Source organism: Chlorocebus sabaeus, chromosome 26 (genome assembly GCF_047675955.1).
Source record: "Chlorocebus sabaeus isolate Y175 chromosome 26, mChlSab1.0.hap1, whole genome shotgun sequence".
In the NCBI taxonomy this organism is placed as follows: Eukaryota; Metazoa; Chordata; class Mammalia; order Primates; family Cercopithecidae; genus Chlorocebus; species Chlorocebus sabaeus.
Window position 1 is genome coordinate 450,730 of NC_132929.1, and position 25,569 is coordinate 476,298.

The 25,569-nt window shown below is 45.4% G+C and overlaps 1 protein-coding gene across 7 annotated transcripts in view; it reads left to right on the forward strand.

Moving 5' to 3' along the window:
• The window catches only part of LOC103245991 (E3 ubiquitin-protein ligase HERC2), a 219,985-nt gene that overhangs the window by 45,164 nt on the left and 149,252 nt on the right, over positions 1-25,569 (forward strand). For 5 of the 7 annotated variants that reach the window (XM_008017306.3, XM_073011972.1, XM_008017312.3 and 2 more), the window contains 12 exons: positions 2,107-2,326; positions 7,528-7,628; positions 8,081-8,237; positions 9,648-9,758; positions 10,284-10,455; positions 11,802-11,975; positions 13,790-13,978; positions 14,667-14,818; positions 17,628-17,785; positions 17,871-17,984; positions 20,397-20,648; positions 22,585-22,778. In XM_008017306.3, the coding sequence (XP_008015497.3) occupies positions 2,107-2,326; positions 7,528-7,628; positions 8,081-8,237; positions 9,648-9,758; positions 10,284-10,455; positions 11,802-11,975; positions 13,790-13,978; positions 14,667-14,818; positions 17,628-17,785; positions 17,871-17,984; positions 20,397-20,648; positions 22,585-22,778 (1,994 nt within the window). The remainder of the gene's footprint in view (positions 1-2,106; positions 2,327-7,527; positions 7,629-8,080; positions 8,238-9,647; positions 9,759-10,283; positions 10,456-11,801; positions 11,976-13,789; positions 13,979-14,666; positions 14,819-17,627; positions 17,786-17,870; positions 17,985-20,396; positions 20,649-22,584; positions 22,779-25,569) is intronic. The other 2 variants (XM_008017311.3, XM_037985284.2) reach the window with 2 other exon arrangements.

The window sequence follows — 25,569 nt, forward strand, 5'->3', positions numbered from 1 at the left end:
TGGTTTGTGCATGTTCTCACCCACTGTTTCAGAGCATGCATGGCTGATGGACTGGGCAGTCAGGATTGCGACGGAATAAGCGGGAAGGTGTCAGGGAGAAGGGCACGGGGGTGCTCAAGGGCAGAGCTGCGCTCTTAGAGCTTTGGGGTTGTTTCTGAGCTCCGCAGCCAAGCAGAAGGGAGATGTATTATTTAAAAGTGGAAATACAGTGAGTCTTCAGGAAGGGCTTGGCCCTTGAAGTGCTGGGCCAGCCTCCTTGCCTGAAGGGTGGCTCGGTGGGGATGCCCAGAGAAGGGCAGGGGGCACTGCTTTACCTGTCAGTCTTTCGCTTCTTCATCTTGAGCCCAGTGTGCAATTCAGTATTCTTCATGTATTTTTTTAAATTTTTTTGTGCATTTTTTATCAAGAGGTTTATATACTATTAAATCATGTAAAAGCAGTATGTAGTTTTTGATAAAGCAACTGAATAACTCTTAAATGTACTTAAAAATAAGATTGTGATATATATAAGATGATACAGATTAAATCAAGTCTGCTGAGTTATGCTGTGCTTTAACAAATGGCTATGTGAAATAATTTTAACATTTTTTCTGTAAAAATTAAATAAGCATATCCAAACATGGAATATCACATGATTTAATTATAAGCCAGCAGTAGAATTTAGTAAATTCAAGCAGAACACGTGTACTGTTATCATAATCATGTAGTTTTAAATAACTATTAGCTCTTAGCTGCAAAGCTCCAGGTCTCACATCCTACTGCTGGTGCTGGGCACAGTATGCGCCATCCTGTGCCTTTCTAGGGAGTGGTGAGATGTGTCTCTTTAATGCCTTCTGAGGTCCCTCCCATCCCATGGAGAGCATATCCAGGTAACGGGTTGCCGGAAAGGGGAGGCAGCCAGTAGAGGTGTTGCTGTTACCTGTGAGGATCCAGGGCTGCGAAGCTGGTGGCTGCTGGTCTCCAGGCTAATAAGCAGCAGAGAGGCAAGCACAGAAGAGCCCAGCTCTCACCCCGCCACTGGGAGCTGTGCTGTTATAGGGGATTGGTGGGAGGTAACTTACAATTCCCCTATAATGATCTGTATTCTGAGGTAGATGTATGCTTAGTTGAAAGTCCAGAATCCTTTGAATTATTTTCACTCACGTGATTGCCTTCTAGCTACTTATAAAACACTTCTTAGTATGGAAATTTTCAAAGATACATAGAAGTAGAGAGAATAATGTAATGAAATATCACTAGTTAGAATGTGCATTCTAACTGGTTACTTTGTCTTCTTCTAAAACATGTCCATAAATGTGTTTCATGAGTCATGCATGTTGGATAATTTTATCAAGACATCGCTTTTATTTTGAATTTGGTTTTGCAACATGAATATAATGGCTGTTTTTCTCTGTTTAGGAGATGTGCTGCTGAGAAATATTGACTAATATTGACTTCAGAGTTCTGTGTTAGTAACTTTTTTTTTTTTTTTTTTTTTTTTTGGGAGACAGAGTCTCACTCTGTCACCCAGGCTGGAGTGCAGCAACACAGTCTCAGCTCACTGCAACCTCTGCCTCCTGGGTTCAAGCAATTCTCATGCCTCAGCCTTCTGAGTAGCTGGAATTCCCAGGCACGCACCACCACACCCGGCTAATTTTTGTATTTTTTTTTGGTAGAGAAGGGGTTTCGTGGCCACATTGGCCAGGATAGTCTCAAACTCCTGACCTCAAGTGATCCACCTGCCTTGGCCTCCCAAAGTGCTGGGATTCCAGGCGTGAGCCACGGCGCCCGGCCAACGTCTTTTGTATGATGTTTCCAGAGAGGCAGCGTGCCATGGTGGCTCAGAGTGGTCTCTGTCATGTGCTGCACTCCTCTCTGTGGCCTCGGATAAGTTGCTTAACCACTTAGTGCCTCAGTTTCCTCATCCACAAAATGAATGGACAGCACTGCTTGACCGTGCTGGGTGTGAGGGTTGCCTGAACTCATATGTGTAAACTGGTTAAAACCATTGTTGCCACATGTCATGCCTTCCAGTACCACCTGTTGTCATCATCCATTTTCTCAACGTTACAACAAACGGTGGCCACATTGTCCACAGGGGAGATGTTTTCTTATCTTGTTTTCTAGATGTAAATGAACTGAAGGAGTGTCTTTCTGTGCTGGTTAAAGAGCAGCAGGCCCTGGCTGTCCAGTCTGCCGCCACCACCCTCTCAGCCCTGAGACTCAAGCAGAGGCTGGTGATCTTGGAGCGCTATTTCATTGCCTTGAATAGAACTGTTTTTCAAGAGAATGTCAAAGTTAAGTGGAAAAGCAGCAGCATTTCTCTGCCTCCTGTGGACAAAAAAAGGTAACAATAAAGCAAAGAAAGAATCTTGATGCCAGTGAAATATAAAATTCAGACTGTTATGTTCCAGAAAGTTTAATTAAGATTTTCAATATAGTGTCTGTCTTCAGCTTCTGAAATTTATTCTTTCCCTTTTCGTACGTTTTGTATCATCTGGAGAATGGATTTGCCGATTTGCTCATGTAGTAACAGACCGTACTATGTAATCTGTGTCATTATTCTATTTTATTCAATTAAATTTTCGTTTTTGGAGAGACAACGTCTTGTTCTGTCACCCAGGCTGGGGTGCAGTGGTGTAATCACAGCTCATTGTAACGTTGAACTTCAGGGATCTAGTAATCCTCCCGCCTCAGCCACCTGAGTAGTTGGGACGACAAGCACATGCCACCATGCCTGGCTAAGTGAAAACTATTTGTGTGTGTGTGTGTTTGTGTGTGTGTGTGGAGGTGGGGTCTTGCTCCTGGCCTCAGTCTTCCTGCTTCAACCTCTCAGAGTACTGGGATTACAGGCATGAGACACTGTGCCTGGCTCTGTGTCATTAATTTAAAGACATTTTTCTGTCTGTAACTGTGGAAGCCAGCCAAAGCTTTAGATCAGCTCAAGTATAAATTTGAGAATGAGTTCTGGACGTTGTATACTTTTTATTTTGTTTTGCTGCTGGGTAGGAGATGGTCAGATTGTGATGTTTAGTGCCCAGCTAGTTTAGATGCTTCATGGTTTTCCTTCCTAATGTGATTTTCTTATTCTTTTATTACAAGAATTGCTTTTGGGCCGGGCACGGTGGCTCACAGCTGTAATCCCAGCACTTTGGGAGGCCAAGGCGGGCGGATCACCTGAGGTTGGGAGTTCGAGATCTGACCAACATGGAGAAACCCTGTGTCTATTAAAAATAAAAAAATTAGCCGTGTTGTGGTGGCACATGCCTGTAGTCCCAGCTACTGGGGAGGCTGAGGCAGGAGAATTGCTTGGTCCCGAGAGGTGGAGGTTGCAGTGAGCAGAGATCACGCCATTGGACTCCAGCCTGGGCAACAAGAATGAAACCCTGTCTCAAAAAGAAAGAAAAAAAAGGTGCTTTTGGGCGTATGAGTTTTAATTTGTTGATGCCTGTTAATATATCATAGATTTTCCCTATTTACTAACAGCCACTAGAAAGTTTAAGCTTATGTAAAATTGTACTTTTCTAAAATTAAGCTATCAGACCTTTGTCCTCAGAAGGTTAAACTACAGGATTGCCAGATGAAATTTTTATTTTGTGTAGTTGGGAGTGTTGGCTTTATTTGACTGTGATACGTGACTCCCTGGAGAGCATGTAGACGATACAGGAGGCAGAAAGAAACAAGAGCAAAACCCTGGTCGTCTTGCTCCCCAGAGACAGGAGTGATACTTGTAGCCTATTTCCTTGTTTTCTTATGTTTTAATTTTTTGTTTGTTTTCCTTTTTTGTTTCCTTATGTTTAAATGTAGTTGAAATCACACTACAGTTGGCTCTCTGTGTCTGTGGGTTTCACAAACACACATTCAACCAACTGTGGATCAAAAATATTAGAAGAAAAGCAATAAAAACCAAAACAGCAATAAAAAATAAAAATAAAAAACAATACAGTATGACAACGAATTACCGACCATTTACCTTGTATTAGGTGTTACAGTAATCTAGGGTGGTTTTTCTTGTTTGTTTGTTTTGACATGGGGTTCTCACTGTTGCCCAGGGCAGTGGGGCTATCATGGCTCCCTGCAGCCTTGATCTCCTGGGCTCAAGTGATTCTCACACCTCAGCCTCCCAAGTAGCTGGGACTACAGGCGTGTGTCACAATGCTTAGTAATTTGTATTTTTTGTAGAGCCGGGGACTCACTGTGTTGCCCAGGCTGGCCTCTAACTCCTGACCTCGAGGGATCTGCCTGCCTTGGCCTCCCAAAGTGCTGGGATTACAAACCTGAGTCACCACGCCTGGCCGATTTTTTTTTTGTTTTAATTTGTATAGATGGGGTTTTGCCATGTTGCCCGGGCTGGTCTTGAACCCCTGGGCTCAGGCGACCCTCCCCGCCTTGACCTCCCAGTGTTGGGAGTATAGGTGTGAGCCACTGTGCCTGGCTGAGATGATTTAAATGACACGGGAGGATGTGCACAGGTTATATGCAAATACCACACCATTTTATATCGGGGTCTTGAGCATCCTAGGGTTCTGGTGTGGAGCCAGGGTGGGGCAGGCCTGGTCCCAATCCCCTGCAGATACCAAGCGACGACTGTACATGTTGTATTTTTGAAAATAGTTTTAGAGTAAATTAAACCAAGTGACAGATGAGATTCCTACCCATTTGGCAATAGGATTGCCGTGGTTCTTTCCTTCCTTCCTGACCGGCTGTGATGGTCGTGAATCAGAGTGTCATGTCTGGGTGGGCGGTAGGTGCTCAGATTGTCCAAACACTGTTGTGTGTCGAATCAAACTGAGTTCCCTCAGCTGCAGAAATGGCTGAGAGCCCAGCTGCTTTTTCTCTGCTGCTTCCTTTGTGATGACATAGGGTTGGTGGATTAATTGGAATGTATCTTTTATTAAGTGGAAGAACTCCTAAAATTTTTAGAAAGCCTTTCTTTCTTTGAGATAATTGTGGATTCACATACAGTTGTGAGAAACAGCATAGAGATTCCTTTTATTGTTCGTGCCTTTGGCCTCAATGGTAGCTAGTTGCAAACTACGACACAGCCATCACAACTAGGGTGTTAACTCTGATAGTCTGCCTGTCTTCTTCAGGTTTTCCCAGTTTTTTGTTTGTTTGTTTGTTTTTGAGACGGAGTCTCGCTTTGTCGCCCAGGCTGGAGTGCAGCGGCCGGATCTCAGCTCACTGCAAACTCCGCCTACCGGGTTCCTGCCATTCTCCTGCCTCGGCCTCCCGAGTAGCTGGGACTACAGGCGCCTGCCACCTCGCCCGGCTAGTTTTTTTTGTATTTTTTTAATAGAGACGGGGTTTCACCGTGTTAGCCAGGATGGTCTCGATCTCCTGACCTCGTGATCCACCCGTCTCGGCCTCCCAAAGTGCTGGGATTGCAGGCTTGAGCCACCGCGCCCGGCCAGGTTTTCCCAGTTTTACATGCTCTCAATTGTGTATTTCTTTGCAGTTTTTTCAGGTGTGGATTTTCTGAGACCACCACTGCAGTCAGGGTACATGGACAAGGGCCGTTTATACCCACGTTCACGTATTCTCACCTTAACTGCTCGCAACCACTCATCTGTTCTCTATTACGTGATTTTTTGACATTGGCTTTTTAATTTTATATTGTTATTATTGTAATTTTTGGAGACAAGATCTCACCCTGATGCCCAAACTGGAGTGCAGTGATACAGTCATAGCTCACTGCAGCCTCAAACTCCTGGGCTTAAGCCGTCCTCTCATTTCATCTTCCTGAGTAGCTGGGACCACAGATGCACGACACCACACCTAGCTAATTTTGTATTTGTAGAGACTGGGGTCTTATTATGTTTCCCAGGGTTGTCTTGAACTCCTGGCCTCAAGCAAGATTGAGTTTTTTCACTCAGCCTAATCCCCTTGACATTTTCCCACGGGGGTCGTTGCATGTATCATTATTTCATTATTGCTGAGTAGTTTTTTTTTTGAGACAGAGTCTCACTTTGTCGCCCAGGCCGGGCTGGAGTGCAGTGGCGCGATCTTGGCTCACTGCAACCTCCACCTCCCAGGTACAAGCAATTCTGCCTCAGCTTCCCAAGTAGCTGGGACTCCAGGCGTGCACCACCACACCCGGCTTATTTTTATATTTTTAGTAGAGACGGGGTTTTGCCATGCTGGCCAAGCTGGTCTCCAACTCCTGACCTAAAGTGACTCACCCACCTCCTCTGACGACACTTGGCCCATGTGCTTTCTCTTATAAGGACTCTGTGTGCTGTTACGTGTCTGTCTTGTCGTGTTCATATTTCTCATTTAGCAGCAAAGATTTCCGTCTTCCAGGTACCCAGTGCCCTTCTCAGAGGTTCTTGTGTTTCCTCTCTGAGCTCCTGTTGCGTTTTTCAGGCACTTAGGGATAAGCATGTACTGATGCCCCGGCCAGCTGTGTTCTTCATTGCCATTTTTATTACACATTGTATCTTGGGGAGATCCTTCTGTAACATCCCTCTTTTTTTTTTGAGATAGAGCCTTACTCTGCCTCCCAGGCTGGAGTGCAGAGGTGCGATTTTGGCTCACTACAACCTCCGTGTCCCAGGTTCAAGCAATTCTCCTGCCTCAGCCTCCGTGTAGCTGGGATTATAGGCACGCCGCCACCACACCTGGCAAATTTTTGTATTTTTAGTGGTGACAGGGTTTCATCATGTTAGCCAGGCTGGTCTTGAACTCCATATCACCTGTTTTTATAGGATTTCCCCTGATCATAAAGCAAATTTTAGTAAATTTGGAGAATATTGTTTATAGTAGCAATACTGTAATATTAGAACTATGATATAGTATAAAGCATAACATACAATTACTTGCTGTGCGTGATTGAGTTGAGATTATATATGCTTTTTTATTTTATTTTATTTTGTTTTATTTTATTTTATTTTTGAGACAGAGTCTTGCTTGTACAGGATGATTTTTATGGTGAGCCATTTGCATAACCTTTTACAACATGCAGAATGAAACTCTGATTTGTGAAATTAACATACACAAGTAGTGAAAAGCTTAAAAAGACACAGGAAGGTGATGAGCACTACCCTCAGAAGAGAGCGACTCCTCATGGAGTGGGTTAAGCATGCAGGGCTTCACCCGTGGCCGGGAGTGGACCCTGAGTGGAGGACGCCGGAGCTGGGGCGAGCCAGGCGAGATGGGGCGAGGCGTGCGACTCTGTTGCTCTTCCTCCAGCTCCTTTCTGGTCTGGTCTCCCATGTGGGGTTTATTCTCCCTCTGTTTCTGTATTTATCTGCTTGTCGTCTGCTTCCTCCCACTAGAATCCCGCTTTATGAGGTCATTTCATGAGCATTTCCCAAGACATTTAAAATTCCTTGTACATTTCTTTGAGTCTTAAAGAGAAAACTTTTCCTTTACGAAAGACGTTTGATGAAAGTTGTTAAACAACAAAACTAAAAATGCACTTGTAATCCTGTCATGTGAGGAAAACCATTGGTTGGATTTTGGTACACACCCTTTCATAGTATTGATTTTATGTAGTATCTGCACCCTCCGCTCTGACTGGTTACATGTTCCGTGTGTCGTCTGCAGTTCCCGGCCTGCGGGCAAAGGCGTGGAGGGGCTCGCCAGAGTGGGATCTCGAGCGGCGCTGTCTTTCGCCTTCGCCTTCCTGCGCAGGGCCTGGCGATCAGGTACGGTCCCTGGTGTGGCGTGTGGTTCTTCCCTAATGCACCAACAGTCTGTGTTTTGAGTTCAGTTCAGCCACCCTGTGCCCTTCAGCTGATCCCGTGTGCTCTCTGCGCCTCAGTTTCCTTGCTTGTGAGATGAGAGGCTGCAGAGGCTGTTTGGCTTTTCATGTCTGTGCTTTAGAGAAAAAAAAGAGCAAGTGCATGCACCCCCCACCCCACGCCAGTCACTACCATGGAACACTGAGTACGAACTTAATTCTAGAAGAACAAGAAGTTAGTGTAGTGCTCATGTGACAGCCACGAAACACAGAATTGACTGGAGCAGCTGTGCTAGATTTTGGCCTGTTGAGTGAGGGATTAGAAAGGGGACAGTGGCATCTTCTCTCGCGGAGGGCTGGGAAGCCCAGCGGGAGAGGGCATTGGGCGGGACTCCTCTGACGCGTGTGTGCGCCCAGGCGAGGATGCGGACCTCTGCAGTGAGCTGTTGCAGGAGTCCCTGGATGCCCTGCGAGCACTTCCCGAGGCCTCGCTCTTCGACGAGAGCACCGTGTCCTCTGTGTGGCTGGAGGTGGTGGAGAGAGCGACCAGGTTCCTCAGGTCCGTGGTGACCGGGTGAGTTCCTTCCTTTCTTGCCTTCTGCTTGCAGACAGCTGGCCTGCTGGAGGCTGGTTCTCACCACCCTCGCTGTAGAGCTGAGAGGCCTAGTAGGTTGGTTTCTCGCCTGTTTTCAGTGGGCTCTCGGTGCTGTGATTCCGGGTGTGCGTTCTCAGCTTTTCTGGTGATTCGATTTATGATACTCTGACTAGACCCAGGAAGCTGTGATACTAAATGAGACGACGAGGGAGGATGCTTAGAGTTTTGGCCATCAGTCATTCGTGGAGGGTTGAGCGCTGACATTGTGTGTCTCTCTGTGATGATTAGGAGCTGCTGTTCTGAGTGCAGAGTGGCACTTGGCTTGAAGTCTTATAGATAATGTGGGAGTAAACTACTACTCAAGATCAAATTGTTTAGTCCTGTAACTGATGTTTTTAGTGTAAAAAATTTTGAATAGGAATCATTTGTGTATAAGGAAAAACATGGACGCTGGTCGTGGGTGCTAGGCATTTTTGTTAAGGTTTTTAAATGTAAAGGAATTCAACAGGAAGGACAGATGCAGAGGAAAAGTGAGGCCGCTCCTCACTCTCTTTGCCAGAGGTCAGCACTGTGCCTTCTTCCAGCGGGCAGGAGGCCTTTGGTGTTTGCGCCCCCGGCTCTGAGTCCACTTCCTGAGCCTGCTGGTGAAGGCATCGCCACAGAGTTTTAATGCTGGAGGCCCTGAACATAGACTTGGACTTGATTTCAGAAATTCAGCTGTAATACTGATGCCATAAGATCTTTTTTCTGCAGTCTTGGGATAGAATTTTTAAATATTTATCATTGAGTAACAGAAAAGTGAAAAATATTTTATTGATCAGAGATAGAAAGTAGTGTAGACATTTTGCCTCCAGATTCTCAGGTGGTTTTAGAAATTGGTTCTCTGATTCTGTAGGTGAATGTTGATACTGTTACAGTCTTACACGTCATTGAAACTGTAAAAGATAGCTAGATAGTCTACTCATGTTTTGGATAATGAGATAAATTATTTTGTGCTTCGCACACTTGGAGTATGTCATCTACTGTAATATGGTATATTACATGGTATATATTATATAATATGGTATATTACATGGTATATATTATAATATGGTATATTACATGGTATATTATATATTATATAAATTACATGGTATATTATATATTATATAATGTGGTATATTACATGGTATATTAATGAATACTTAAAATATAGTTGTGTAAGCTAATTAATTGTATGCTTTAAAATCTCTGAATAAATCTGAGTAGTAAGTCTCAGAAACTTGATTCTAAATATTAAAAACATTTCCTTCCTTGTGAGGGAGTGTGTAGTAAATGTGTTAGTGTGATTGTAAGCATGCTGTCTTTCTGGAGGTCGCTTTGTTCCTGCATCTACTGCTTTCATTTCAGGGATGTTCACGGAACGCCAGGCACCAAAGGGCCAGGAAGCATCCCCCTGCAAGACCAGCATTTGGCCCTGGCCATCCTGCTGGAGCTGGCTGTGCAGAGAGGCACGCTGAGGTGAGGGCTGGCGCAGACTGGGAACGCTTTGGGGAAGTGCCTCTGTATCCAAATACCTGTAGCACTGTGTGCATTTCACTGAATCGTTCGTGACTACAGCAGATGTGTGGTGCTCTGTAACCAGAGAATCATGTCCCAGAGCTCGCTCTCTCTTTACCTTTCCATCATTTGCTTTTTTATGCTCAGTTTTCTAGCCTGGTAACTGTTCTTTCTTTTTTTTTTTTTTAATTTCAGTTTTCCTAACTTAATTATTTGTATTCCATGAATTTAAGATCCTAGATCTTTCATGTAAACGTGCTCTTTGAGCTTCTTAACTGGTCTTTCCTATCAGCAGAAGGCGATGTCTTGTGCTAAAATCTCAGTGGCAATTCAGTGATTTAATTACCACAGCTTTACTTTCGTTTCCTTTCAGATCCCAAGTATTTCTTCACTTCTATCTAGCTGTGTTTGCTTTTATTTTTGATCAACCATGAAGAAAAAAAGTTAATGTGTTTTTACTAGGAATGAATATCTTTTCTCCTTTAGCCAAATGTTGTCTGCCATCCTGTTGTTGCTTCAGCTGTGGGACAGCGGGGCACAGGAGACTGACAATGAGCGTTCCGCCCAGGGCACCAGCGCCCCGCTTTTGCCCTTGCTGCAGAGGTTCCAGAGCATCATTTGCAGTAAGGATACGCCCCACTCCGAGGGCGACATGCACGTGAGTGTCACGATTGCACTTTGTGTTTAGGTGGCACTCGATTCTAGTTATTTTTTAAGCCAGACCAGCGTGCATGTCCACGGCAGTGTTTTTCTCTGGTGTGTGTGTGTTTGGTGGTAACAGCAGTGAGTCGGATGAGACAGGTGTGGGAGGTCACTTGTTTGTGGAGAAGACTCGGTTTGGCTCAGTGAGCACTGAGTTCCTTATCAGCGGAGAACCAAGCTTGAAACACGCACTTTTAAATCAGTACCAGAAAAGAACAACAAAAATGGTGGTCTGCCTTGTTGGTCCTTCCTGTGTGCTGGGCTCTATGCAGGGTATGTCACCTGAGCTGTCACTCTGTTGAGTACCAGCTCCTCCCTCAACAGGTGTGGATGCCGAGCTGGGGAGGAGCAGGTATGTGGGGTCCCGGGCCTAAACCTCCAGGATGCTGGTCTTTACAGGTCAAGTACAAGTTGGATTTTGCCAGTCTTTTCAGCAAAGTCTTAGGCATTTCAATATCGTGCTTTGGTTTAATTTTTCTATTATTTGGCAGTCTTTTTTTTTTTTTTTTTTTTTTTTTTGAGATGGAGTCTTGCTCTGTCGCCCAGGCTGGAGTGCAGTAGCGTGATCTCGGCTCACTGCAGGCTGGGCCTCCTGGGTTTACGCCGTTGTCCTGCCTCAGCCTCCAGAGTAGCTGGGACTACAGGTGCCCGCCACCACGCCCAGCTAATTTTTTTGTATTTTTAGTAGAGATGAGGTTTCACCGTGTTAGCCAGGATGGTCTTGATCTCCTGACCTCCTGGCCTTGTGATCCGCGCGCCTCGGCCTCCCAAAGTGCCGGGAGTACAGGCGTGAGCCACCGCGCCCGGCCTAGTATTTGGCAACCTTTAAACTAATGATAATAGGGGTCTTCTGCCTTTTGAAGAATTAGAGCTGTGATTTAATTTGCAAATGAAAGTAGGTGTTCTCCAGAGTGGGAGATTAAAATAAAGATTTTGGTTTTAGCTTTCAAGGTCAGCTTGAGATGCTGTGCTGGGTTCCCCCAGAGGTGGTTCTGCCTTTCTCCAGGGGTCCTAGGCCTGTGGGGTGGTTTGGTTGTGTTAGTAATCTGTGTGGATTCAACTTACCTGTGGTATCATAAATGTATACATGCACAGTCAGTGTTGTGGACATGTACATCACAAACTTAGACATTTACCCAGTCAGTTTATATGCTGCATAAATATGTAGATGTGTAGTATAACTGTATCATCAACATTGTCATTTGATGTGTCAGATGAGTCAATACCAAAATATAAAGAGTGGTTAAAAGCTAATTGTGTCACTTTAATTTTTCTGAATGTTTGTTTACTTTTCCTTTCTAGCTTTTGTCTGGCCCCCTGAGCCCCAACGAGAGTTTCCTGAGGTACCTTACCCTTCCACAAGACAATGAACTTGCCATTGACCTGCGACAGACGGCGGTTGTCGTCATGGCCCACTTAGACCGTCTGGCTACGCCCTGTATGCCTCCGCTGTGCAGCTCTCCGACGTCTCATAAGGTGTGTGCAAGAACCACGTTCTCCATGTGTTTTGTGGCTAGTACCACTTCTAGGTTGTCATCCTGGGCCCGTGTGGAGACTTGCGTTTTCTGGTGTTGATGGGGGGAGCTGGCTTGTGGTTTTAAATGTGTTTGCAGTTGAAGGTGTTATCCGTGTTGAGAGTGAGTGATGAGCAAGCTGAGGTGCACAGGCCTGGGGACCCAATCTGGGGGCCCAGGTTCCAGGTTCAGGTGGCACAGCCCCAGAGAGCTCCCCTTTATCCACAGCCCCAGGCCCTCCCACCTTCTGCAGGGGGTTCCACAGCCTTCTTTATACTCTGAATGCAGACTGTCTTAGTATGTAATGCTGGTTATGGTAGTGACAGTATAATTCTATATTCTATCTGTTATGTAATAGTAATGGTAATAGTAGTGATTTGCGTGTGTGGAGCACCTGTAGGGTGCAGGCCTGCTGAGGACCTCATGCACGCTGTTGTGGATCATTATGTCAATGAGAAAACTGCCTTTGGGAATGGTAGTGAACTTTGCTAGGGTAGAACAGTAATCCTAGTTTTGAATCCAGATTTTTTTAACATTTTATTTCTAATATGAAGAGTATTTATTTTGTTTTACAATCAAAAAAAAAAAGAGTCACATGGTTCAAAAATCAAAACTAGGCAGAGACACACTGTCGCTTCCCTTGCCCACCCCTTCTACCCAGTTTCCCACCTGCCCCCTCTCACTTTTCAGTCTCCTCTGTAACCTCCTTGTTCTCTGGAATGACTGTGCTAGCGGTAGCATGTTGCATTATTTGTGTTGCTTATTTTTTTTACTAACCATATATACTGGAGTACTTTATCAGAGTGTCACTATTTGTTTTTATAAAGTAGCTTACTCTTCAGTGTGCGGATGTGTCTTTTATGTGTTTTTCTTTAGTGAGTCTCTTATTGGTGGACACTTGGGCTTACTGCCACAGTGTTGCTATACAAGTAGTGCTGAGGGTCGGGTGTGGTGGCTCACGCCTGTAATCCCAGCACTTTGGAAGGCCTAGGTGGGCAGATCACCCGAGGTTGGGAGTTTGAGACCAGCCTGGCCAACTTGGAGAAACCCCGTCTGAACTGAAAAATACAAAAATTAGCCGGGCTTGGTGGCACATGCCTGTAATCCCAGCTGCTCGGGAGGCTGAGGTAGGAGAATCACTGGAACCTGGGTGGCAGAAGTTGCTGTGAGCCAAGATCGCACCATTGCACTCCAGCCTGGGCAACAAGAGTGAAACTCCATCTCAAACAACAACAATAACAACAAACACAAATAGTGCTGCAGGGCCTGCCCTGGAACACGTGTGCTGCATGTGTGCACGCGTGTGTGCCTTTGCCCATGCGCAGGTGGGGATGCACCCAGTGTGGGCTGGTTGTCACCAGTTGCTCCTGCACGACTTGATTTCTCTCACCGCCGACACGGATGCTGGTCTCCCAGCCTCGCGTGTGGGTTTTTGGGATTTTGCCTCCTAAAGCACAAGATGGTGACCCTGATGTAGTTTGAGCATTTTAAAATATATTAGTATTTAAGGGCCATTTGTAGTACTTTTTAATGGGCTCTGTTCTGTTAAAATGAAATGCAATGGAAATGGAAAAATAACGTGTTCAGTTGCTTCATCATACCTGTTAAATGAGATAATACAGCGTGATACCAGCCATTTTGATGTTTTGAATCTGCGTATTTTCTCTTTATTTGCTTTTTTTGGTCTTATAATAGCTCAGTGTTACTCCCAGCCGTTTTTGTTTTGTTTTGTTTTGTTTGTTGCTGTTGTAAAAGAAAACGTTCACTTTCTTACAGGGATCATTGCAAGAGGTCATAGGTTGGGGGTTAATAGGATGGAAATACTATGCCAATGTGATTGGTCCGATCCAGTGTGAAGGCCTGGCCAACCTGGGAGTCACACAGATTGCCTGTGCAGAGAAGCGCTTCCTGATTCTGTCACGCAATGGCCGTGTGTACACACAGGCCTACAATAGTGACACCCTGGTGAGTGTTCTGGGCCCTGTGCCTGCAGTGTTCCCTTGCGGGGCAGGGTCTGTACTGCAGATGCACAAGCTGTGGGGTTTCTTTCAGCCATTTGATTTCTGAAGATTAAGTTTCTGTTTATTGTATATTATGTTTAATAACCTCAGTTTTAATATTGTCAAGATTTGGGTTGTGAAGGTTAGGAAGTCCTTACAGTGAAACTCATTGCTAATCATGAGATTCCCGTTTGTAAACTCATTTTCCATGTGTAAACTCATTTGACTTTGGGGCCAGGCAGGTGACAGATGAGGGAGTTGGGCCTCATGGGGATAGTGGCAGATTGGGACGTGGCATGTTTTCATTAAAGCGGGGTGTTCCTCCTGTCGGCTGCACGTCTCTGTCGCAAGGGGTTAGCCTGCCCGGCCCCCGCATCGGCTCTGGTCCCGCCGCGGCCCCCCGCATCGGCTCTGGTCCCGCCGCGGCCCCCCGCATCGGCTCTGGTCCTGCCACAGTGCACTTGGAGGCTGCCCGCTGTTCTGTTGGTGCTGGGTGGGAAGAGCTGGAGAGCCTGCTCTATAGCCCCCAGAGACTTGTGCCCCACTTCCAGTTAGAGCAGGCGTTGCTCGGGGATACAGGATAAAGGAGAGCTGCGCTGGTTTCATTTTCCTTGGACTGATGACTACCTTTCTTCATATTTTTCGTTTTTTAGGCCCCACAGCTGGTCCAAGGCCTTGCGTCCAGAAACATTGTAAAAATTGCTGCGCATTCTGATGGTCACCACTACCTGGCCTTGGCTGCCACTGGAGAGGTGTACTCCTGGGGCTGTGGGGACGGCGGACGGCTGGGCCATGGGGACACTGTGTATGTATTGCTCATTCCTGTAGGGGACACACTCCTCTTTTATGTTGCCATATCCTAAACAGGCTGGAGCGCAGAAGTGTGTCCAGGTGTTTGCCAGCTGCCCTGACGTGTAGCGCTGGGTTGGAGCGAGACACTACAATATGCTGCCTCCTTGGTGATGGCTTAGGAGCTCTGCCCGTGCGTGGAAGGCAACAGGAATCGGCCTTTCTGCTCTTCTCCACCCCGTGCAGCCTTGGCCGCCTTGTCTCTACTTAAACTGCATCCCCACTGTGGAGTTTGCCAAAACAAATCCCACAGCACTGTTCCTTCATTCACAAACAGTTCCCCCTGTTTCCCATAGATAAGGTTGTCTCCCTTTCCTTGAACCGTTAGATTATTTTTACAGGAACGAAAATCAGCAGTTTCTTCCTAATATTATCCTATTCAGTTGAACCTTTTATTGTGAAAGAACAGAAATAAAATAGAAAGTTGTTACAAATGCCAGGTTGTAAAAATTGAGAAGTCTGCCAGCCCCATGGAGTGATGGGAACCCTCTTGTACTTTGCCGTTTTGCATGGAAGTTTGGCATTAGGTTTAAATGAAGGATGTATGTACAGACCAACACAGCAAGCCCATTTCATGCGGTCCAGAGTCCTGAGCACGGAGTGGGCAGTGCAGAGCTTGAAATAAGCCCTTGTGTCCCTTGAGAGGAGCCTGCAGGACATGGCCCATGCACACCACAGGGTGGAGTTGAGGGCATCATTGCCGACAGCATCCGCTGGGAAGATCCCAAACTGGGAGAAAAGCAGAGTGATGTGTATCGTGTGGTGCATGTATGCCAAGCTCAGCACAGCCCAACCCTGACAGTGTTGTAAGGGATTCAGACAAATGTAAAACGAGTGAAAAAGAAAAGATCGCTCTGCATGGAATTTATAGCTGTTACTCTCACACTGGATCCTAAGGGCTGGGATTGACATGGGGTTCACTGGACTTGAAAGGCATCGAAGTACAGGATGGGGTGGTGTGTCTGCTTATTTCCTTTAGGTATTTATTATTGACTTTGTATAAAATATTTCGTAGTAAAGCAATTCTCAGTGCAGAGTAAGTGCTGGGATGAGTAACTTACTCCTTATTCTAGGACTTCAAGGAAGGAAGAGAGATCAGTGCAGATGACAGAAGCTGGAGATAACCTTTTGGGGAAGTTGAAACTTAAGCTGAATAAGGGAGAGGTTGTACTGGAGTAGAGTCATTGGGCTGTCCCTGTGTGCGCCTGTGCCAGTGTGTGTGTATTTTGCAAACTAGTAGGTCACAAAGTGAGTAAAACCATGTCTTTGGAGAGGCCTGGCTTTTGTAGATTCTCAAGAAAATGTCATCCGTCATAGGAATATATTCTGGATCCTAAGAATAGGATATTTTGCTAACTTTGCAATTTCTTCGACTAGTAAGACTTCTCTACCCTCATCCCCACTGCCTCATACTTTTCATTTGTAAAGTACAGATTGCTGAGTGCTGGCTTCATTCCATCCACATTCATTTAACAAATACATGTAAGTGTCGATCAGCTTTATGAGGCTTACGTACAACCAGATGACTGAGTTTCGGATGTAGAGTTGGGTGGGTTTTGGCCAGTGCCCTCAGCTAGGGAGTCACCACCATCAAGACATGGGGCGTGCCCGTCGCGTCCAGGGCCCTGTTTGTGCCCTTTGAGTTGATCCCCACTTCCTCCAGTTCCAGACAACCTCTGCTCTGCCCTGTCTTGTTATTATTTTGTCTTTTCCATAAGTTAATATAAACAAAGCCATACAGTGTATGGTGTTTTATTTCTGGCATCTTTCTCTTAGCTTGATGTCTTGAGATCCAACCACGTTGTTGGGTGTATGGGTAATTCATTCCTTCTGTTGCAGATGGACCATGGTTTTTTTTTGGTTTTGTTTTGTTTTTTTTTTTTTGAGACGGAGTCTCGCTCTGTCGCCCAGGCTGGAGTGCAGTGGCCGGATCTCAGCTCACTGCAAGCTCCGCCTCCTGCGTTCATGCCCTTCTCCTGCCTCAGCCTCCCGAGTAGCTGGGACTACAGGCGCCCGCCACCTTGCCCGGCTAGGTTTTTGTATTTTTTAGTAGAGACGGGGTTTCACCGTGTTAGCCAGGATGGTCTCGATCTCCTGACCTCATGATCCACCCGTCTCGGCCTCCCAAAGTGCTGGGCTTACAGGCTTGAGCCACCGCGCCCGGCCTGGACCATGGTTTTGAGCCACTGTGAATTAAGCTGCAATGGACTTTACAACTCTCTTTTTTTTTTGAGATGGAGTTTTGTTCTTGTTGCCCAAGGTGGAGTGCAATGGGGTGATCTCAGCTCACTGCAACCTCTGCCTCCTGGGTTCAAGCAATTCTCCTGCCTCAGCCTCCCAAGTAGCTGGGATTACAGTCACCTGCACCATGCCCAGCTAATCTTGTATTTTTAGTAGAGACAGGGTTTCACCATGTTAGCCAGGCTGGTCTCGAACTCCTGACCTCAGGTGATCTGCCTGCCTTGGCCTCCCAAAGTGCTGGGATTATAGGGGTGGGCCACCATCCCCGGCCTATGGTACAAGTCTTTAACAAACACTGTTTTTATATTTCTACTGGATACCATGCTTGGCATCGGGTTCCAACTTAACAAAAAGTCATGGAGGTGTTAGGTTTTGGAATTCTCTCTTCCTTATTTTATAAGGTACCTGGAAGGTGAAACTGACCTGATGCTGTGATGGTCTAAATTTGGGTAGTGAATTTCGTTTGCTAACACTAATAAGAAATAAGAAGAAGGGCATTCATGTTTGTTCCCTTCCTCCCCAAGGCCTCTGGAGGAGCCTAAGGTGATCTCCGCCTTCTCTGGAAAGCAGGCCGGGAAGCACGTGGTGCACATCGCTTGCGGGAGCACTTACAGCGCGGCCATCACTGCCGAGGGGGAGCTGTACACTTGGGGCCGCGGGAACTACGGCCGGCTGGGCCACGGTACGTCTGCCCTGCATGAATGGGAGCATGCAGCAGGAGGTGGCCTCTTACAGGACTTAGTAATGGCTGTCCTATCTCTTTGAAGGCTCCAGTGAGGACGAGGCTATTCCGATGCTGGTAGCTGGGCTTAAAGGACTGAAGGTCATCGATGTGGCGTGTGGGAGTGGGGACGCTCAAACCCTGGCTGTCACTGAGAACGGTATGTAGAGCTCTTGCCACCCTGCACAGGCCCTCGAGGACACGCATGGCAGCTTCCCTGGAGGAAGTGAGATGAGTACAGTGGGCCTCACAAGGCCACCCACCCTGTCGTCCAGTGAGTGTGGAATCAGTGGCATTGGTGAAGAGACCCCGGTGATTATTGGGCTTGTTTGCCTGGGGCCTGTCAGCTGGTTAGCAGCTGCCGCCATTCCTGTGTAGGCATTTTAATTTTTAAGATTGAGAGTTGGAATGGAGTGGTTGACACTGAATTGTCTCTGGTTAGTATTATTACATTTCTTAACGTTCGGCCACTCTTGATTCTGTGTGGTAATTCCTGCTAAGTCTTTCCGTGTTCTACAGTCTGACGCTGCGGTATCTGCTTGCTTTTAATTTTGCTTTTGTGTTTGTGTTCCTAACTGAGATCATCCTCATCTTTTTTCAAGGGTACATGATGAGGTTTGATGGTTAAAGTCACGTTAATTTTTTAGAAACGACTCGTCTGTCAGTATTGTGGGGATCTGTCCTTGGCATCTTGTGTGTCTCTGGCGTTGTGGAGTCTTTCTGTTAAATCAGCTGGGGACCTGTCAGCTTGCTTTCTCTCCTGCAGAAGTTGAATGGCAGTAGATAATTGAGTGACTTTTGGACATTTCTTAGGTGAAAGATGAAAAATCATTTCAGATACTTCCCTATATGTTTAGGTCCCGCTTCCATTGCCAGGACAGACATTGTCAGAGCCATCTTGTTTCTGCTTTTGTGAGTCCTAGAGCAAACATGGTCTCTGAAAGGCTCCTGCTGTCAAGGAGCTTTCAATTTGACATCTCGTCATTTTAAAATATCTATTATTGAGTGAGTGACAGACCTTAACTGGTTAAAAGTTTTGTGAGGTCTGAGCTGTGTTAGGAGACTAGCCTTGCGTTCTTTAGTGTAGTTGCTACTTTAGTTGAGGTTTGTGATATGTTTAGTAAACTGCTTTGAACAGGCTGCGGACAGTGTCTTCCTCACACTAGTGTTTCTTTGGTGCAGATCTTGTAGGGAAGTGTCCCTGCTGTGCTGTTATTTTCTGAGGCGACTGTTATGGTAGAAGTATCCTACCCTGCAGTGTGGCTTTGGGGGACAGTGGGAAATAGCCTGGCGGGCTGCGTGAACGGCATAATGTTCAGCACAGCGTGTGAAAGTGCACCTCTGATCTCTGTGTGCGGGTCTGCTGTGCTGCTTTCATTGACCACGTCATAGTGTGTCATCTCCAGTTTCCAGTTCGCTCGAGGTCGGCCTGCTTTTGCAGGTGGAGTTGTATTGGTGTGCAGGCCCGCCCACTCATTCACATATTGTCTGTAGCTGCTTTCCTGTGACAGTGGCACAGCTGGGTCGTTGGGACAGAAAGCCCACAGAGGCTAAAAATATTTACCGTCTGATCGTTGAGGAAAATATTTGCCTGTCTTTAGTTGTTACAAAATAGAATGTGGGAACTTGTGGAGCAATCTGATATCTTCTCTGGTTTCTTTTTCCTGATCTTTTACAGTTTTCACCTTTATGTAATTTCACTTTTTTGTTGTTGTTGTAAGACAGAGTTTCGCTCTGTCACCCAGGCTGGAGTGCAGTGGTGCAGTCTTGGCTCACTGCAACCTCCACCTCCCGGGGTCAAGCAGTTCTCATGCCTCAGCTGGATTATGGATGTTCACCACCACGCCTGGCTAATTTCTGTATTTTTAGTACAGACAGGGTTTCGCCATGTGGCCCAGGCTGATCTCGAACTCCTGGGCTCAAGTGATCTGCCGGTCCTGGCCTCCCAGAGTGCTGGGATTACAGGCGTGAGCCACCGTGCCCAGCCTAACAATTTTGTTTTTTAGCAATTCACTTTCATTAAGTTTTTGCATAGTTTTCAGCTTAGTGTTCACAGTAAAAATAAAAATATTTACTTTTGCAATTGCATTTTATCCCTTTATGTAATGTTTAGTCAACTTACATAATTATGCTGATATATGCAGTTGGGAACACATACACTGGTACGACTGACCAGCGGTCATCATGGTGGCAACAGAAACAGGCAGGCAAATGGGAGGGTGGTCCGCAAGCGTCTGCAGTGTGCTGGGCCCCAGTCACTGTGTGTTATGGAGGCAGTGGGCCTTTGATTCCGTGAAGCAGTTAACATTGAGCCCAGGCTAGTAAGAGTCAGGACTTGGTTTTTCATGGAATGAAAACAAAAGGAGACTCAGCTTTCCCTTTCTTTATTGCTTCTATACCAACCTCAAGCGTCAACTAGGTTTCATTTGCTCAGTGGCCTCCCTTATAGTGTTAACTATATACACGGGTGGTCTAGATTAGTGTGCGTTTTTCATTATATTATTTTCAGTCATTTAAAGTTTTTCACTAAAATGCAGAGTTGTTGTTATTTAAATGCATTTGTATTTTTTAGGGCAAGTGTGGTCTTGGGGAGATGGTGATTATGGGAAATTGGGCAGAGGTGGTAGTGATGGCTGCAAAACCCCAAAGCTGATTGAAAAGCTTCAAGACTTGGATGTGGTCAAAGTCCGCTGTGGAAGTCAGTTTTCCATTGCTTTGACGAAAGACGGCCAAGTTTATTCATGGGGAAAAGGTGACAACCAGAGACTTGGACACGGAACAGAGGAACATGTTCGTTATCCAAAACTCTTAGAAGGCTTGCAAGGTGAGTGCAAATGTAAACTGTTAAAATCCTTCAGGACAATTTCTTTAGTAATCTTTTAAAGTTTGCAGGTTTTGTGTTCTTAACCTGACTTTCCGTGAATGGACTGTCATTAGAAACTTTGACTGGCAGCTTGGTATAGGTGTTGATACCAGTTGGAAAGTGGGTGTGTCTCTATTACAAAATGAGTTGAATTACTCTTCCCAAATGCAACGTAAACCCATTGAGTTTTACAAACATCGCCACTTTCCATGGCAGGCACCCATGCATCACTCAGCAGGCTGGACTCAGGAAGGGTTCCCTCTGTGTGGTGAGGTCACCTGTACTTGTACTGCAGACACACTGAGACCGTGAGGGTGCGTTGTGCTGTGGGGTCACATTGGGAGGTGGGATTGGGCCCACCTGGGACGCTCTGATGAAACTCGTCCTTGGTGGGTGATTCCTGCTTGCTCAGTTGCAAAGGTGTCCAGCGTGCATTGTAGTTGGAGGGAACAGATGGAAGCCGAGGTGTGTAGATATGAGTGCCGGCGCCTTCAGTGTGGGCTGCGGGTGCAGGCAGAGAGGATGGGAGCCTCCGCAAGAAGACCCTGAAATTCTTTTGTGGTGTTCTTGCTAGGGATGTTATGCTGCAGGAAGTTGGGGTGGGGGCCATCCAAACTGTGATGGTGGAGGGATTTTTCTAAGGTAAAACTGGACTTTTCTGTACCACTTGGCCTAGTGGTTGGGAGATAGTCTTCATCCTAGTCGAGAACTGGGGAAGGGCAGGCAAGCTGACAAGAAAGTAGGGAAGAAGGGAAAAGGCAGCGAGAGGTACATCAGATGGACTCTTTAGGGTTCTCTCTCTCCCGGGTGGGCGGCCTTTTTCTTAAAGGGCCAGATTGTTTTTGAAGCAGGTGGACCTGGCTGTGTTCCAACACCAGTGTCTTCACAGAAGCAGGCCTTGGCTGCGCTGTGTGTGGGGGCTGTAGTTCGTTGGGTCCTGGTACTACACACATTCTTGGTGTGTTTGCTTCTTTACCAAGTGGGTTTGGAAGTGGAACTTCTAAGTGAGACTTGCCAGTTCCTTTCTCCATTGGTTTTATTTTAACGCATGTTAATATCTCGATGACTGAGAGTTTTGTGTGCCCATACGGTATGTATTATGTTCTGAGCTTCTGAGATAAGTGGCAGAGTAATAAGTTTCCTCTGTGTCATTGAATGGTGTTTGAATTTCATGTGCCTTCTTGTTTATATTCCCCTCCATTAGTATAGGAAAGCTACGACGGTCATTATAGAAATCTTTTACTTTCAGAGTATTTACATTACTGTTGATAAACACTTTTTTTTCTTGCTGATGTTAACTTATGGTAAGTTCCCAGGATAGAATTGTTCCCCTTACTGCAGTGTGGTTTTTCAGCTGAATTGTTTTATATGTTGACCTTTCTGAGCAACACCCTTTGTGTTGACCGTGTTAGATTTACCAGCAAGGAAAAATAGAATATTTTGCTAAGTGTTTAAATAGAAACAATGTTTTAAATATTGATATCACCTAACTCTGGGAGAACAATAGGTTTTTCTTAGGAAGCCTTCCTCAGTGAAGAGTGTGCTGTGCATTGTTATATCTGGGATGGGAGAATATGATCTAATAGTTAATTAAAAGCACATTGTTTCTCTCTGAATGAGAATCTGAATGAGGAGGAGAAAAAAGAACAGATCGTTTTTCGTATCCTAGCATTATGATCTTTGTAGGCTGTGGGTCCTAACAAATTGTAGCTGACAAAATAGAGGAGTTTTAATAACACACCCAAAGCAAATGAATTGTGCTTAATATCAAAGCAACAGGTTACCCTCAAGAAGTTAATGTTAAAAGCTCTCTGACCTGAATGGCCGAGTGGAAATACCTTTGTTGCAGCAGAAGTCCCAGGCTTGAAGCTGCATCTGCAACCCTCTTTCCTTGTAGGGAAGAAGGTGATTGATGTGGCTGCCGGCTCCACCCACTGCCTGGCTCTGACTGAGGACAGCGAGGTCCACAGCTGGGGGAGTAACGACCAGTGCCAGCACTTTGACACCTTGCGTGTGACCAAGCCAGAACCCGCAGCATTGCCAGGACTGGACACCAAACACATAGTGGGAATTGCCTGTGGGCCTGCCCAGGTACTGAATATAGAGCTTGATTTGGTGTTTTGGAGGATTTTGGTTTCCAGTTGTTCATTACCAGTATGTAGAAAATACCACTGAGTTTTGTTTGTTGCTCTCATGTCCTGCAGTTGTGCTAAACTCATTTATTATGAGCTTCATTGTAGTTTCCTTGGGTTTTCTTCATGGACAATTATACTATCTGTATAGAGGGGCAGTTTCATTTCTTGCTTTCCAATCTGCTTGCCTTTTATGTCTTTTGGGCCTGATTGCCCTGGCCAGGACTTGCAGCGTGAAGCTGAGTAGGAGAGGTGACAGTGGGCACCCTGCCTTGCTCCTGTCTGTAGGGGAAGGCAGTTCAGTCTTTCACCATCAGCTGTGATGTTAGCTGCGGGTATTTATATAGATGCCTTATCGGATTAAGGGAGTTTCTTTAATTCCCCCTTTTAGAAGCTTTTAAAAAATCCTGAATGGACGTTAAAATTTGTTAAATGCTTTTAATCTTCTCAAATGAAATGGTCCTGCAGTTTTCCTTCTTTAGTGTGTTAGTATGGTATATTACATAGATGATTTTTACTTTTTTTTCTTAAACATTTTTTTTTTCCTTTCTTAGAGATGGAGTTTCACTATGTTGCCCAGGCTAGTCTTGAACTCCTGAGCTCAAGTGGTCTACCTGCCTTGGCCTCCCAAAGTGCTGGAATTACAGACGAGAGACACTGCACTGGCCTGTTTTTTAAATACTGACCAAGCCTTGTGTTACTGGCATAAACATCACTTGGCCATGATTTACTACTCTATTTCTTTTTTTTTTTTTTTTTTCCTGAGACGGAGTCTCGCTCTATCACCCAGACTGGAGTGCATTGGTGCAATCTCAGCTGTCTGCACCCTGTGCCTCCTGGGTTCAAGCAATTCTCCTGCCTCAGCCTCCTGAGTAGCTGGGATTACAAAATACAAAATTTTTGTATTTTTTTGTTTTTTAGAGATGGAGTTTCACCATGTTGGTCAACCTGGTCTCCAACTCCTGACCTCACATGATCCACCCTCCTTGCCACCCCGAAGTTTTGGGATTACGGGCGTGAGCCACCGCGCCCAGCCCCATTCTGTTTCTATAGTGCTAAATTTGACTTGGTAACATGTTGTTGAGGATTTTTCTGTCGATGCTTATCAGGGATGTTGGTTTGTGGTTTTTTTCTTTGTATTATACTATCTTGTCTGACTTTCAGTGGGGAAAGCTGACCTCATACAAAGTATTGGCATGTGTTCCCTCCTTTTCCATTTCCTATAGGGATTGTGTAGAATTAGTGTTATTTCTTCTTTACATGTTTTTGAATCCATCTGAGCCTGGAGATTTCTTTCTAAAAGATTTTACGCCGGGCGCGGTGGCTCACGCCTGTAATCCCAGCACGTTGGGAAGCCGAGGCGGGCGGATCACCAGAGGTCAGGAGTTTGAGACCAGCCTGGCTAACGTGGTGAAACCCCGTTTCTACTGAAAATACAAAAAATTAGTCGAGCTTGGTGGCATGCGCCTGTAGTCCCAGCTACTCAAGAGGCTGGGGCAGGAGAATCGCGTGAACCCGGGAGGTGGAGATTGCAGTGAGTTAGGATCGCACCACTGCACTCCAGCCTGGGCAATAAGAGCGAAACTCCGTCTCAAAAAAACAAAATAAAACAAACAAACAAAGAAAAGATTTTTCAACTTCAATTTCTTTAATCGATATAGAACTATTCAGGTGACCTGTTTGTTTCCAGGAGGATTTTCCTGGTTTGTGGCACTCAGACATTGCTTTACTTCATCTGTGTTGTCTGATTTGTACGTGTCAGGTTTTCCTTAGTATTCTCCTGCTAACCATCTGAAGCCTGTGGCGCCTGCGGTGATGTCCCTTCATTCATTCCTGATACTGATAATTTGTATCTTTTCTGTTTTTTTCTTTGTCAGTTTTTCTAGCATTTTTCAATTTTGTTGATCTTTTCATAGAACAATCTTTTAGTTTTATTAATTGTTCCCTTGTTTTTTTGCTTTCAATCTCATTGATTTCTGCTTTTATCTTGTCATTTGTCCCTTTGGCTTGTTTTGTGTTCACTTTGGTCTTTTTCTAGTTTCTTAAGTTGGAAACGTAGATTGCTAATTTAGACTTACCTTTTTTTTGTAATATATAATGATTTGATGCTGTAAATTTTCCTCTAAACAGTGCTTTAATCAAACCCACAAATTTTGGTGTGTTTCAATTTATGTTCAAAATATTTTCTAATTTCTCTTGAGAATTGTTTTTTGATCTATGGATTATTATTACTATTTTTTTTTTCTGAGCTGGAGTTTCGCTCTTGTTGCTCAGGCTGGAGTGCAATGGCCTGATCTCGGCTCTCTGCAACCTCTGTCTCCCGGATTCAAGCGATTCTTCTGCCTCAGCCTCCTGATTAGCTGTGACTACAAGTGCCCGCCACCATGCCTGGCTAATTTTTTTTTATTTTCAGTAGAGATAGGGTTTCTCCATGTTGGCCAGGCTGGTCTTGAACCCCTTGCCTCAGGTGATCCCCGCACCTTGGCCTCCCAAAGTATTGGTATTACAGGCGTGAGCCACTGTGCCCGGACTGACCCATGGATTATTAAGTATGTTGTTCAGTTTTTAAGTGTGTGTAGATTGTTCTGTTCGTGATTTCTAGTTTAATACCATTGTGAATGGAGAGCAAACTGTATATGATTTCATTTCTTTTAAATTTGTTAAGATTTGTTTTATGTCTCAGGATATGTTCTCTCTTAGTGAACATTCTGTATGTGCTTAAAAAGTATATGTATGGCTGGGCGCGGTGG